Source organism: Lactuca saligna, chromosome 3 (assembly GCF_052625555.1).
Source record: "Lactuca saligna cultivar CGN05327 chromosome 3, ASM5262555v1, whole genome shotgun sequence".
NCBI lineage: Eukaryota > Viridiplantae > Streptophyta > Magnoliopsida > Asterales > Asteraceae > Lactuca > Lactuca saligna.
Window position 1 is genome coordinate 41,685,001 of NC_136419.1, and position 12,366 is coordinate 41,697,366.

At 38.2% G+C, this 12,366-nt stretch overlaps 1 protein-coding gene across 1 annotated transcript; it reads right to left on the minus strand.

Annotated features, from left to right (window-relative positions):
- Positions 1-7,275: 7,275 nt before the first annotated feature.
- LOC145035926 (translocase of chloroplast 120, chloroplastic-like) lies at positions 7,276-11,969 on the minus strand. Its single transcript, XM_078984425.1, has 4 exons — positions 11,816-11,969; positions 11,177-11,564; positions 7,689-11,089; positions 7,276-7,602 (listed from the first exon to the last, which is right to left on the minus strand). The coding sequence occupies exons 2-3, from the start codon at positions 11,525-11,527 to the stop codon at positions 7,778-7,780; spliced, it is 3,663 nt and encodes a 1,220-aa protein (XP_078840551.1). The 5' UTR covers positions 11,528-11,564; positions 11,816-11,969; the 3' UTR covers positions 7,276-7,602; positions 7,689-7,777.
- Positions 11,970-12,366: the final 397 nt, after the last annotated feature.

A 12,366-nucleotide genomic window follows, 5' to 3' on the forward strand; every position in this document is an offset into this window, starting at 1 on the left:
TAGCTTCATAGATTGGTATGTTTAGTTCTACATAGGCTTTGTTTCATAGTGTATTGGGTCATTGGACCAGACGTCAATACATTCTCGATCGTTGGTTATTCCGTTCATTGTCAGTAGCTGAGGTTCTCCGAAAGTTTCAAGCTTTATCAACCGAAGTTCAATGGATGCGTCAACCTATCATCAAAAAATTTCCATTGTACATTTTGGTTTCTGGGTATGGGTACCCTCAATTGAGGTTGTGGGATTATTGTTCATAACAGGCTCGAGTTTGGTAGATGTCCTTGGTTATTGGAAGTTTGGATGTTGGTGAAACGTTGTTTAGTTTCTAGGTGTGGCTTTGGATCTACGCAGAATCTGAATTTGACATGTCATGCCAGCAGGGTTGGTATCTGTTTTGACTCGACCAGGGTTTTGATAGCATTTCTGAATAATTTTGGAAGTTTTATCAAGCTAATTTACGTATTAGTAAGATCTATTCAGTTTCAATCAAAGTGTGAGATCTTTGTTTTGTCCATTCATGATGATGTTTCTGTTAGCGATTGAGGTTCATAATTTCGGTTAGATCTACTAGTACCACACCCTCTAGGTAAGGTTGTGGGGAAGAAGGAATGAAGTAGATTTAGGGTTGGTTATGTGTTTCCCTTGGGGATACATGTAGGATGAGTATGATAGCATGAGAACATTTGGCTCAGGTTATTGGCATGGTTCTTATTTGGTTTATAGCTCTTGAATTGGAACAAGAGTGCAACCACACATCTCATTCTCTGGTTGTGTGCGACCATGTTTTCATTTGGTTTTACACTGGTAGTAAGATGTGTTGTGAAAGGAATTGTGTGTTATAGAAAGGTAAGGCTTGGGTTGTGTTGAGAAGGATGTTGATTTGGTTCCTACAAGTCGGTAGGTTGATGGTTAAAGTACCTTTCGACCTATGTGGTGTTGCTCTCGATTCTTCAGGTCAGTGATGGAATGATGGCAAGATCGGCATGATAATGTGAGCTTATCGTTTAGTGGTTAGATGGTGTCACGATGTATCATGAACCAATGGTTGCATAATTCATGTGGGTGGGACTTAGTAGTCATTTGATCGAGACTCTTTGGTCTCAGATCGTTAGTCTTTGGCATGGTTGAGTATTAATGCATTTTTGGGAGTCAGGAGATTTAGTGACCAGCTGGTTTAGATCATGTGGATAGTAAAAGTTTGTTGGGAGTATTAATATTGCATCAATAGTCTCTTGCTAAATATTTGCATTATGAACCTCGTTTTCTTGCGGGTTGTGTATTAGGAGTTTGGTTGCTAGTGTTGGGTATTGGTTTTGAAATCTCGGGTCATGAAGTTCGTTGTAAATGCCTCGAGTGATTTTTCATGTCGATGTGCACCTGAGCTAATAAGGGATTTTGATGCAATGAGAGAATCTTGGATGGACCATCATTATGCTCGTGGGAGCAGTGGGTAGGTGATGACTTGTCAGAAAGTCAAGTGTGTATTTAAGGTTTTTGGGCACAACTTTTGGGTTTGGGATTAGTTGAAATTCACGAGTGGTATGTTTTGAATATTCTCTCTACATGATTTGGTGGTGTTCCTGGTCAGGGACTAGGGGTAGGTATGCGATGGATGATCGTCAGTCTTAGAGTATAGTTTATGTAGTTTAGATTGATGGGTTCCCAGTTTTAGGTCTTTATTGACGGAGTTAGTTGTAGTTCCATTTTTTGAGAAGTTTCCTAGTTTGAGTGGTTTTCACTAGAAGTTGGGTCTTACATTTAAGGAGAGTGGATAGTGGTTGCGGTTGAGTATTTTCAAGTTATTAGGTTATTTGTTAACGGTTGTGGGTTTCAAGTGATCTCTCAACTTCTCTGTATAGATTCCTTGATTTCGATGTGGTTAGAGGGAGCTTGTGGAATATTTTGACGCTAATTTCAGAGATTGTAGTCAAGACAGATTTCGAGGATGAAATCCAATTTCAGTAGAGGAGAGTTGTAACATCCTATTTCGAGAAGTTTCTTATTTCGGGATTTTGGGCAATAAATGGATCAAGTAAATGCTTTGGTCTTCAAGGAAATATATTTTAGACCCTATTGGATGTTGATAATATTGATTATGTAATCTAATCTCTTGGTTTGTGTTTCGGAGCCAAAGGGCAAAATGGGAAAAGTTATTTGTTAGGCTTCTTGCATGGATTATGGTTTTTAGTTCGACATGTTTTAATCCCAAATTAACTAGATGTAAGTGTGGGGATCGTCAATACCTTTCCGTGGATATAAATATCACCGAAAATGGAGTTGAAATGAAGAAGTTCTGGTTGTTTGAAGTTGAGGTGGTTTTAGGTGAAAACCGTCGCCACATAGTGGGGATCAAAGCCAACGGCATGGCAATCGCCACAAAGTGGGGATCAAAGCCCACGTTCTAGCAATCTATCATGCCTAAGCCTATGATTTTAGGGTTTTCAACGTGTTTAAGCATACGGTTCCGCATTTTTGGGCATTTTAGCAGCCTCCATCACCTCTATAACCCCTTAGGAGAAACCCTAGCCTCCACTTTCAATATTTAAGCTTCTCCTCTCTCTTCTCTCCTCTTTTGGGTGCTTTTTATGATATTTTGATGAAGTTTAAAGATCAAGAAGGCTCTTTTGGTTTCAAGGAATGATGCTTCATGTTTAGATCCATCAAAGACATTACATTTCTGGATGATTGTAAGTATAAAGTTCTAGTCTTGCTATCCATTTCCTTAGATATTGTCATTTGGGGTTTTTGGCACTTTTTGGTCCATTTTATAAGTGATCTTGGAGTTAAGTGGACTCCAACATCTTTTGACCAGTTGGGAATGTTTCTTGGACCTCATGGACTAGGAAAGTTATGATATTTTGTCTTCCCTTTTAGCCATGCAAGGTATCTTGGTCCTTTAGGCCATTTTAGTGTATTAAAGTTTAGATCTTGAAATATTGGCATTATTATGGATAAAGTTGGAAACTTTATCCATCTAAAAATCTTGTTGATTCAGATCTGGAAGTTGGAGACTTGGACTTAATGGATTAAGTTGAGAAATATGCATTTTTGGGTCCCTTTGAGACTTAAAGTCTAGATCTTGGTGGTTTGGATCTTCCTAATGGATAAAGTTATAAACCTTATCCATTAAGACCTTGGAAAGGATCAGATATGAGCTTTAGAGCTCTTGAGCTATTCAGACCTGTCCCCACGGTGTGGCCTTAGGCTGCAACGGCGTGGCGACTGGGGAATCATCGACTGTTTTGGCATTTTATACCCACGACGTGGCCAAGGAAGGCCAAGACGTGGAGGGCTACTCGTTGGCGATTTTGACTTTGACTTTGACCGTTGTGTTTTTGATCAGTTTGATTTTGGTCAAACTTAACTAGAATTGAGCATTTGGCGAAGGATTAGTTTCGGTTTGGCTTTCGGGAGCTTGGGTTGGATGTCCTATTGTTGAAGTAGTTGTTGGGCTTCTGTTAAAATAGTTCAGGTGAATCACTTCATTGTATTCGTGGGTCGAAGGCACCAATATCGGCCCACTGGATTGTGTTTGTAGGATGCTAGTTATCTGTGTGATACTTGCATGTTTTGTATGTTGGGTGGGGCCCATTATACGAGGCTCATTATACTCATTGGACGGGGCCGCTTTCTTGTATGGCGTGTTTGAAGGAGAAGAGAAAGTATCATTAGCCTCATTGCTTGTATGGCATGTTATACTGATTGGCGTGTTATAACGTGTTTGAAGGAGAAGAGGAAGTAGCAAGGAGAATAGCAAGTATCATTGGCCTCTTTGTTTGTACGAGCCCCACCCAATGAGTATAACGTGTTTGAAGGAGAGAAGCAAGCAGCAACGGGCCCGTTATACGAGGCCCGTTATACACCTCCCTAACTTTGTGTGAATCTGGTGATGAAATGCATGGCGTGTTTGAAGGAGAATAGCATATGGGTGCTCCTGTGGAGCTTTTTCATTTACCTCCTTAGTAACCTCCTACCATCATAACCAAAAGGGTAAAACAGATTGTGAATAATAAAACAGACACTTCAAATATCTTTAGGAGATTTTTTCAAACACTAGTATCTTTTTTTCTGGTTTGCTCCAATGTTATTTCCACGAAGGTCGTTGCCATTTCTAATATTTTTGACTTCCATTTAAAAGATATTAACTACAATAAGAAACAAACGAAGTTAATAGAGCAATGTATATACTCTAAGTGTAGGTGTTCTTAGGATAGGTTTTGGCCTTTATGGGCTTTCATTAGGTCATTTGGTATACCAAGGATGATCCCCTTCGTGGTTTACGTGGCCACTAACCACGAATGTAAACACCATCTCGGGTGTTTGTGTTGGCTAGTGGTTGTGGTCATTTGTGGTGGGAAGCACAGACCACCACACCCAATCAACTTGTTTCTCTTTTTATTCTCTCCATCTCTCTCTACTTTTTTCCATCTATCTCTACATTTTAATTTATATATATATATATATATATATATATATATATATATATATATATATATATATATATATATATATATATATATATATATATATATATATATATTATTTTAATAAAATAAAAAAAATAAAATGAATATAGTGGTGGGTATCCCAAATTTTTAGTGGTTGAATGTGATGATAAGTTGGCATCTACCATTATAGTGGTTAGTGGTAGGTATAACGGAATATCTTAGAGTAATTCGTTTTGAAAGATGTTTCACCATTTTCCATCACTAACATCTAACTTTCATTTATAAAGCTTACCATTTCACCATTTTCCATCACTAATTATAATGAAAGATTTCAATAAATTAATATAACTTTCTAACTAATAACTAATTTCAAAATTTACAAAAAAACAAAAAACAAAACAAAAAAAAATGATTTTAATAAGTAAAAAGAAGTAATAACTAAGTTCTAACCCTAATCAAATAAACCTAATTGCTAGTTTATAATTCTTTCAAAGTTTTTAAAAAGATAAAAAATCATAAAAATGACCATAAACACTTGCTTAAATGCTTGCTTACTTGTTTCATTCTTACAGGTGGAATGGAAAGTCATTAGAGCTGTGGTACTTCCGGACGTTGCAGTGAGAGCTGCCGAAAAAAACGTCCGACTTCAATCAACTAAACTATTGGGCCATTTTGTCCAAACTTTTTTTTTATTTGGGTTATTTTATCGATGGTGTTATAGCGGTATGGTTTCTTTTTTGATCTAAAAAAACTTAAAGGATAACATAATTTTTCAGTATATGCATCTAGTAATAAGAAAAAACCAAAATTTTTACTACCATTCGTAAAAATTATATACGTATATTATATTAACTCCTTCTTCCTTTATCAACAGTATTTTTATATCATTAGTTGATATTTTGTTATTTATTTACTTTTTTTTTTTTTCCTTTTCACAAAATAGCATCAGTATTTTTATATCATTCGTTAATTTTTTTCATTTTTTCCTACTTCAAAAGGGCTTTTTTGACTTCAAATTAAAAGGGTTTTTTGTCAAATTTACCCTTCAACTTTAATCATTTTGACACTTTTCATCATTACAATAAAAAAAAAAAATCATTTTTTAGAAACATTTTAATATTCAAAGTTTGGCCATAAAACTTTAAAGAATTGATAACTTTGGTCCCTTTTCTAAAAACTTGTTAATTCCAACCCTTTTAATTATTTAGCCATTTTGACACTTTTGGTCCTTACAGTCAAAACTTTTACATTTTAATACTTTTGATCATTGCAATCAAAATTTTTACATCTTGTAAGAACCTATTAATATTCAAAGTTTGGCCACAAAACTTTAAGGATTTGACAAATTTAGTCATTTTTCTAAAAATTTGCTAATTTCAACCCCTTTAATTATTTATCCATTTTGACACTTTTGGTCCTTACAGTCAAAACGTTTACATTTTTTCATAAAAAAACACAAAAAACGGCCCAGGCGAAGCCCGGGTTTTTCTGCTAGTTTAAAAGAAAATTTTGGAAGGTAGCACGGTTGCACGGGCAAGAAATCAAAGAAGTACTTCATCCCAAAGTGATGCAAACTCAACCCCCTCTTTTAGATATTGCACCGACTTTCTTTCCCAGTAACGCTTCAAACATTGACAATGGCGCTGCTCTTCGGAGTCCTATAACGAAACGAAACGATGGCTCTCCCTATCGTGAAAACCATTTTACGATCTCTCTACAACACTCTATGTCTCTATCACGAACAACTATCACCGGAGATGTATAACAGCTACCGGAAAACAACTAGAACCATCCATCGACTCCTCCTTAATTATTTCATGTGTGTCATTTACCGGAGACCCTTCCACTCTTTCTCAAGACAGCGCTTCTCAAAGAAATACCCCCTAACCCTAAATTCCTAATCGTAATGTATGTCTGTATATAAGGCAAAGAGGTGACTTTTGTGGCAAATATCTTATCTCGGGTCGATTGTATCTAAGATTGTAGGGTATGTTTAATCTGCAAAGAGATGTGTTGGTTGTAGTGTTGTCGTCTTCGAGAAACTCTACCAAGCTAGAAGCTAAATAGATGAAGCAAATGCATACTTCTATTTATAATAATGAAACAAAACAATTTACAGAGCTGATTATGAATATTCATTTTGTTTTTAAACTAAAGTTACAATAATAGTCCCTGAGAAACCTGACCCTCCATGGAATGTCCCCAGCGAAATCAAAAAGCTTCCTCCTCTCCTAACCCTGAAGAACCTCGCCCTCCATGGAATGTAATTTCCGTGCTATGAAACCTCACTACCTAAGTGCGAAATGGTGGTTGTTCCATGATCTTAACGAACGCCATAATAGTGAATGCCTTGTTAATCTGTCAATCAATAAATATACTTGATGTCGGGTTTGATCGATATTTGACCTTGTCAATCTTGTTTAAGGAACACAGGATTTCTTAATTGTCATTTTTCACTAAATATTTGAAAAGAATTTAACTTGAGATTGATTACATATATGATAACTATTATCTCTATGAAAAAACTTGAGATAAGATAACTGTTATCTTTATGAAAAAACTTGTATGTCGACAATTGGTAAAAGAAAATCAGCTCTTTTTTTCTTTTTTTGCGTTTTACATCAGGCATAGACACACATGAATTTCATTTCGCAACTAGTATTTATAACATTTATAAATAACGTTTATATTTTTTAGACATTACTTCCATGATCCATCATTAATTTATAAATTTCATAAACTCCAATGGCAACATCTATGTAACCACAAAAAACAAACAAAAAACCACAACCACTATCCTAAACATCCATCCCCAATTCATCCATCATAAACAAATGGAAATTTGCATACTACAAAAAAGAAGTCATTCATGTCCACTGAATCAATTAAGACCTTCACAAGTCACGTATAATACAATAGCTAAACTCACTCGGTCCCAATCCTAACCAGAACACCTCTCTCTATATATATCAAAAGTAGAACATTCAAAATACCCAAAAACCAAATTTAAAAATAAAAACATTAAAAAAACAGCATCATTGTGATTGATTACTCCAAATCTAGCTCTAACCACTACACCCTTTGTGCACTTACCTAATCCCAAAACATTTTTCTTTCACCTTTTTTCAGCAATTATTCCAACAATCAACCCAATCTGCAATTATTCCAACAACATCATGTCAATACAAAAAAACATAATCAATAATATAAACAAGAACACAAAAAATCTTAACTCCTCACATTTCGTTCATCAAGCGATTGCACTTCTGTCGCGTATACCAACTCCACACAACTTTGAATGTTGAAAATGGTAACAAAAGTATGTTTTGCTAATATGATGTATCCCTAGGCTGATAATACCCAAGAAGCTTACAGATAACAGGAACAAACGCAACCAATGCAATCTGAAGCTGTTCAGAGCTATTCAATCTCACACTAACTTGTCCCGACCCTTTATTATTCAAATTCACACGACCGATTAAATTCGTAAACCGCCCAATAGGAATTTGAGTCTGCCCGTTCCATCCAATTGCAAGATCCCCATGCCAATCCATAACCGAAACCCCAACAGTTGACAAAAATCGACCCAACGGGTGATCTTTATCTCTCAACGTCGCCTCTAAGCTACCCCCATACGCCACGTCACCACGCCCAATCACCGCCCCTCCCGCCACCACCAACTGCCCCCGTTTATTCACACTCAACTTATCCTCAAACTTCACGCCACCTGTCACCGAATCACCAAAGTGGGTCACCGAAAAACCCGCTGACGCTTTATTCTTTTTGAAATTCAAAAATCTCGTTTCGCTGCGGAGAGTGTAGGACATGTCTTTTCCGACTGTTTGCATGTCGAATGCTAAAGTGGTTGACTTTGACTTTGAATTTGAATTTGACTTTGACTTCCCGTGTTTGATTCCGGTTGAGATTTCCATTTGGAGATTCGCATCTTTTTTATCTTTGGTGACCTGGCCGGAAAATGAAACCGGTATCTTTTCACGTAACGCGAGTAAGTGTTCGATATTGATTCCTTCGTAACCGACATCGTGGTCCCACCCATGCGGGTCAAGTACGGGTCGAACCAGCCATTGGTTAGCGGAATCAAGGGCCCGGTAACGGTGGGTGGGATTGTCCGCATCGAAGGACACCGGTAAGTTCATGTCCTGCACAGCAACGGGTACAGTTGCAGCACCATTACTCTCGTCATCTTCTACTTCCGGAATGTTCTTTGCTTCTTCCATCATTTTCTTCATCATCTTTCTCCGTTTCTTTTCTTCTTTCAACTGTTTCTTCATGAAAAGCTTCTCACGATACTCCAACTCATCATAATACGCCTTCTTTTGCACCTTACTAAGTTTCGCCAGCTGTGCGTTAGTCAACCGTTTGAACGGCGGTAGCTCGTCGTATTCCGATGACTCATCATCAGATTTCGCATCCACGTCATCATCATCATCATCATCATCCACGTCATCGTCCTCATCATCGCCAAACTGCTCGTTCGGCAACTTCAACTGCGGTCTCGATTGTAACAAATTCGAAAGAATGAAAGGTAAAGGTGGGGCCCGGGCTCGTGTTCCAAACGGTTTGCCAGGTGGCGAGTCTTGTAGCTTCAACAACATATTCGCTTCGACCAAAATCTTGGAAGCGAATGAGAGTAACAACAAGTGAGGCTTCCAGACCTGCCCGTTGGGCAGGACCCGCTGCCCGGCTCGGTTAGTTCTACACGCGGAGTGGTTTTCAACTAAGGAAACCGGGTTCATCAACCGCATATCACCCGCAGCTTGACGGATGGCTTGTTGGACGACGTGGGACCGCTGAGTCACAAACATGTCATAGCTGGTTGTGGTCCCGTTTGGGCCTTCGGGCGGGGCGGATGCAGCATGGGTCAGGACCACAATCGCATTGAACCAAATAGACTGGCCGAAAATATCGGTTATAGTTCTCAAAAGTGGCATATCCCCAAAATCACGACTCTGCATATCTAACCTATCAAGATACAAAACAATATCCGGAGGTGATTTTTGGATGAATTTTTTAACCGATTGTAGAATTTTCTCATTCTTTCTTTGATCATTCCATGAAGGAAGCAACCCGGGTGTGTCAATAACCCGAACTTTAATCCCTTGAACAGTCCCAACAACATCTTGAACTTTTTTCGTTCCTAATTGAAACGCATCTGTGTTAAATTTAACTTCATCAAATATCGAATTAATGGTTGCACTTTTTCCAACTCCGGTTTTTCCAAGAACCATAATTGTGCATGAGAATTCAAGTGGTTCTTGACCGGTTGACTCGAGCTGTTCAGCCATGGCACTCGCGCGTTCAAAGCTGAAGGCTGCAACACGCCCACCGTTTCTGCCACGGAGTTGTTCGGCTAACCCTAACCGGTATAACACTTGGGCAACTACAACATTGTGAGGGGTCTGCCCGAGTCTTCGGGCAAGCCGTAGGAATTTGACCCGGATCATTTGGAGCTTTTCACGGGTGTCATCGTTTTCTTCGGGTTCACCCGTTGGTTCATCAATGACTTGGTTTTGAGGAGGGGGGGTGTTGCCATTTGGTTGAGATTGAACCACACGGTGTGCGGGTTCGAGTAATGGTGCACCATTGCCCAGACCCGCGGGTCGGGTCCCACGGGTCTGGGCAGGGGGTGGAGCCGGAGTGGTTGGTTTGGAGTTGGGAATGGGGGATGGATTTGGTGGTTTTGGATCAGGGTTGGGATTGGGAATAGAAGTAGTAGTGGTAGGTTTTTCTGTAGATGAAGTCAACTCTGGTTCTTTTTTCAATGGAGTATTTTGTTTCATATCATAATCTTTAGGTTCAACTTTGGGGCTCTCTACTTTGTTATCAGGCTCATTAATGGCAGAAGTGCTTTCTTGTTGCAGGTTTTTATCATCCTGATGTACTGAAGATGGATCAAAACTTTTTTGTTCCCCTTCTTGAAGTTGTTCGATGTTTAGTTCGTTTTGCATATTCAGTAAATTATTTCTTGAACTTTCAACCTTCTCCTTCTGATTCATACTGTCTTCATCTTTACCTTCAGTAACTAAAGTCTCTGTTTCATGAAGTTGACTTGGAACATCACCGTTGACTTCAACTATTATCTCATCATCTGGTTGTGTTGTGTGACTTGTGAAATCTCCATCAGCACAATCTTCATGAAGGACAATTTCATCCAAATCAACATTGTTTGAAACTACATTTTCTGAATTTCCTAAAATTACATCAACTGGTTTTGTGTTATGAATATCTTCCAAAGTCTGCATCTGGCTTTCATTATCATCTGCATTGGATACCTTTGTGACCTGACTTACCCCTTTGTCTACAACCCCGTTATTTTCCAACACATTTGGCTCATCTTTGTTTACATCGGTCACAACCACCGTTTCCACCTCATCTTTTCCATCGACCACTGACACCTCAGTTTCCAAGTCACTGGATTGATCCCTTGCAGCATTATCAGAAGTATTTTCTCCCAAATCTGCCTCACTATTACCATCATTCACAGCCTCATTAGCTTCCAATTCATTTGGATGATCGCTGAAAATACTAGCAGATACATTTCTCTCATCTGTAACCTCTTCCAAATTAATCCCTTTTTCCTCATGTTCATCACTAATCACAGGCATATCATGTTCTACCACCTGCATGCATCACCAATTGATGGAATACATACAACTTAATCTTTTTCAATCAAATAAAAGCAAGCAAGTAACTCGGATAAGGTTTACCTTCGTTGATATAACCTCCTCAACAGGATCAACATGAGCCTTTTCCACAACTGTCTGCGTTTCACAGGGAGTCTGAATTGCATCCTCACTCGTGTCTACTATCTTTTGCCCAGCATCCACGTCCCCATCTAACACTAGAGAATCGCTCAAATCCCCACCATTTTCATCACTTCCATCTTTTCTAAGAGTTTCTTCCGCCTCTACTGTTTCAGATACACTTTCAACGCCACCATTTGCCTCCTCGAAAGCATCATCAATTCCGATACCCTTCATCCCATCTCCCAACACATCTTTATCAAATTCCCCTACTTTTAACTTTACTTCTTCCACCTTAGTCACGCCATTTTCCATCGAAAACACCAAAAATCTATCCTGAAAACCCGGATCCCTAAAAAACACGCAAATGAAAAACCCTAAATTAGCGAAAAGAAACAACCGCCCACAAATTTTCAATTGAAGAACAATAGTAATACAATCAAAGGAAGTCAAGCAATCAATTTAGACATCAAAGAGATCTATATTCAACAAATCCACACCAATTTGAACCATGAACATGAATTCTAGATACAAACTAGGGTTTTACGAAACAAACAGATAGATAACCAAAGATATATGAGAGAAAGGGATAAAAGACAATACCTGAACGTATAGATTGACGTTGAGGATAAGAAAAGGTGGGTGTTGTTCGAGGAGAAAGGGGAAAGAGCAAAAAGGAGAGAAATCTCAGAATTGTGTATCACACTCCCCGTTCGAGCTAAATAAGATATATATGTATATCTACGCACACACCTAACCAGTTTTGTTTCGAGAGAGGGGTTGTGAGATCGTACGGTTGAGGATGACTTATCAGAGTAATCGTTGGTGAGGGGCGATTCACGGTGACGCCATTGGTGAGAGAGTAGGTTTTATCTTAACCTTTTTTTTTTTTAATTAGTTTTTACCATATGATAGAATTAGTAAACTATATTATTTATTATATATGACATAAAAATAGATTCGTTGCTTCAGTGGCTTCAGCCTATTCAATGCGTACTTTGTGACTTCTTCTAGACTAAAATCATAAAAGAAATTAAGGTGTGTTAATGTTAAGATGGGTGTTAACCATGTTAAATGTAAAAAAAAATAGGTCCAATGTTAAGGTGGGTGTTAACCATGTTACATGTAAAAATAATAATAATAAATAAATAGGT

What these genes read in the sequence shown, in the direction of transcription:
- LOC145035926 (XM_078984425.1), bottom strand. Translation starts at nt 11,527, where the DNA reads ATGGAAAATGGCGTGACTAAGGTGGAAGAAGTAAAGTTAAAAGTAGGG. An exon ending in AGGAGGTTATATCAACGAAG is followed by an intron (nt 11,090 to 11,176) that starts GTAAACCTTATC and finishes TGATGCATGCAG; the next exon opens with GTGGTAGAACATGATATGCC.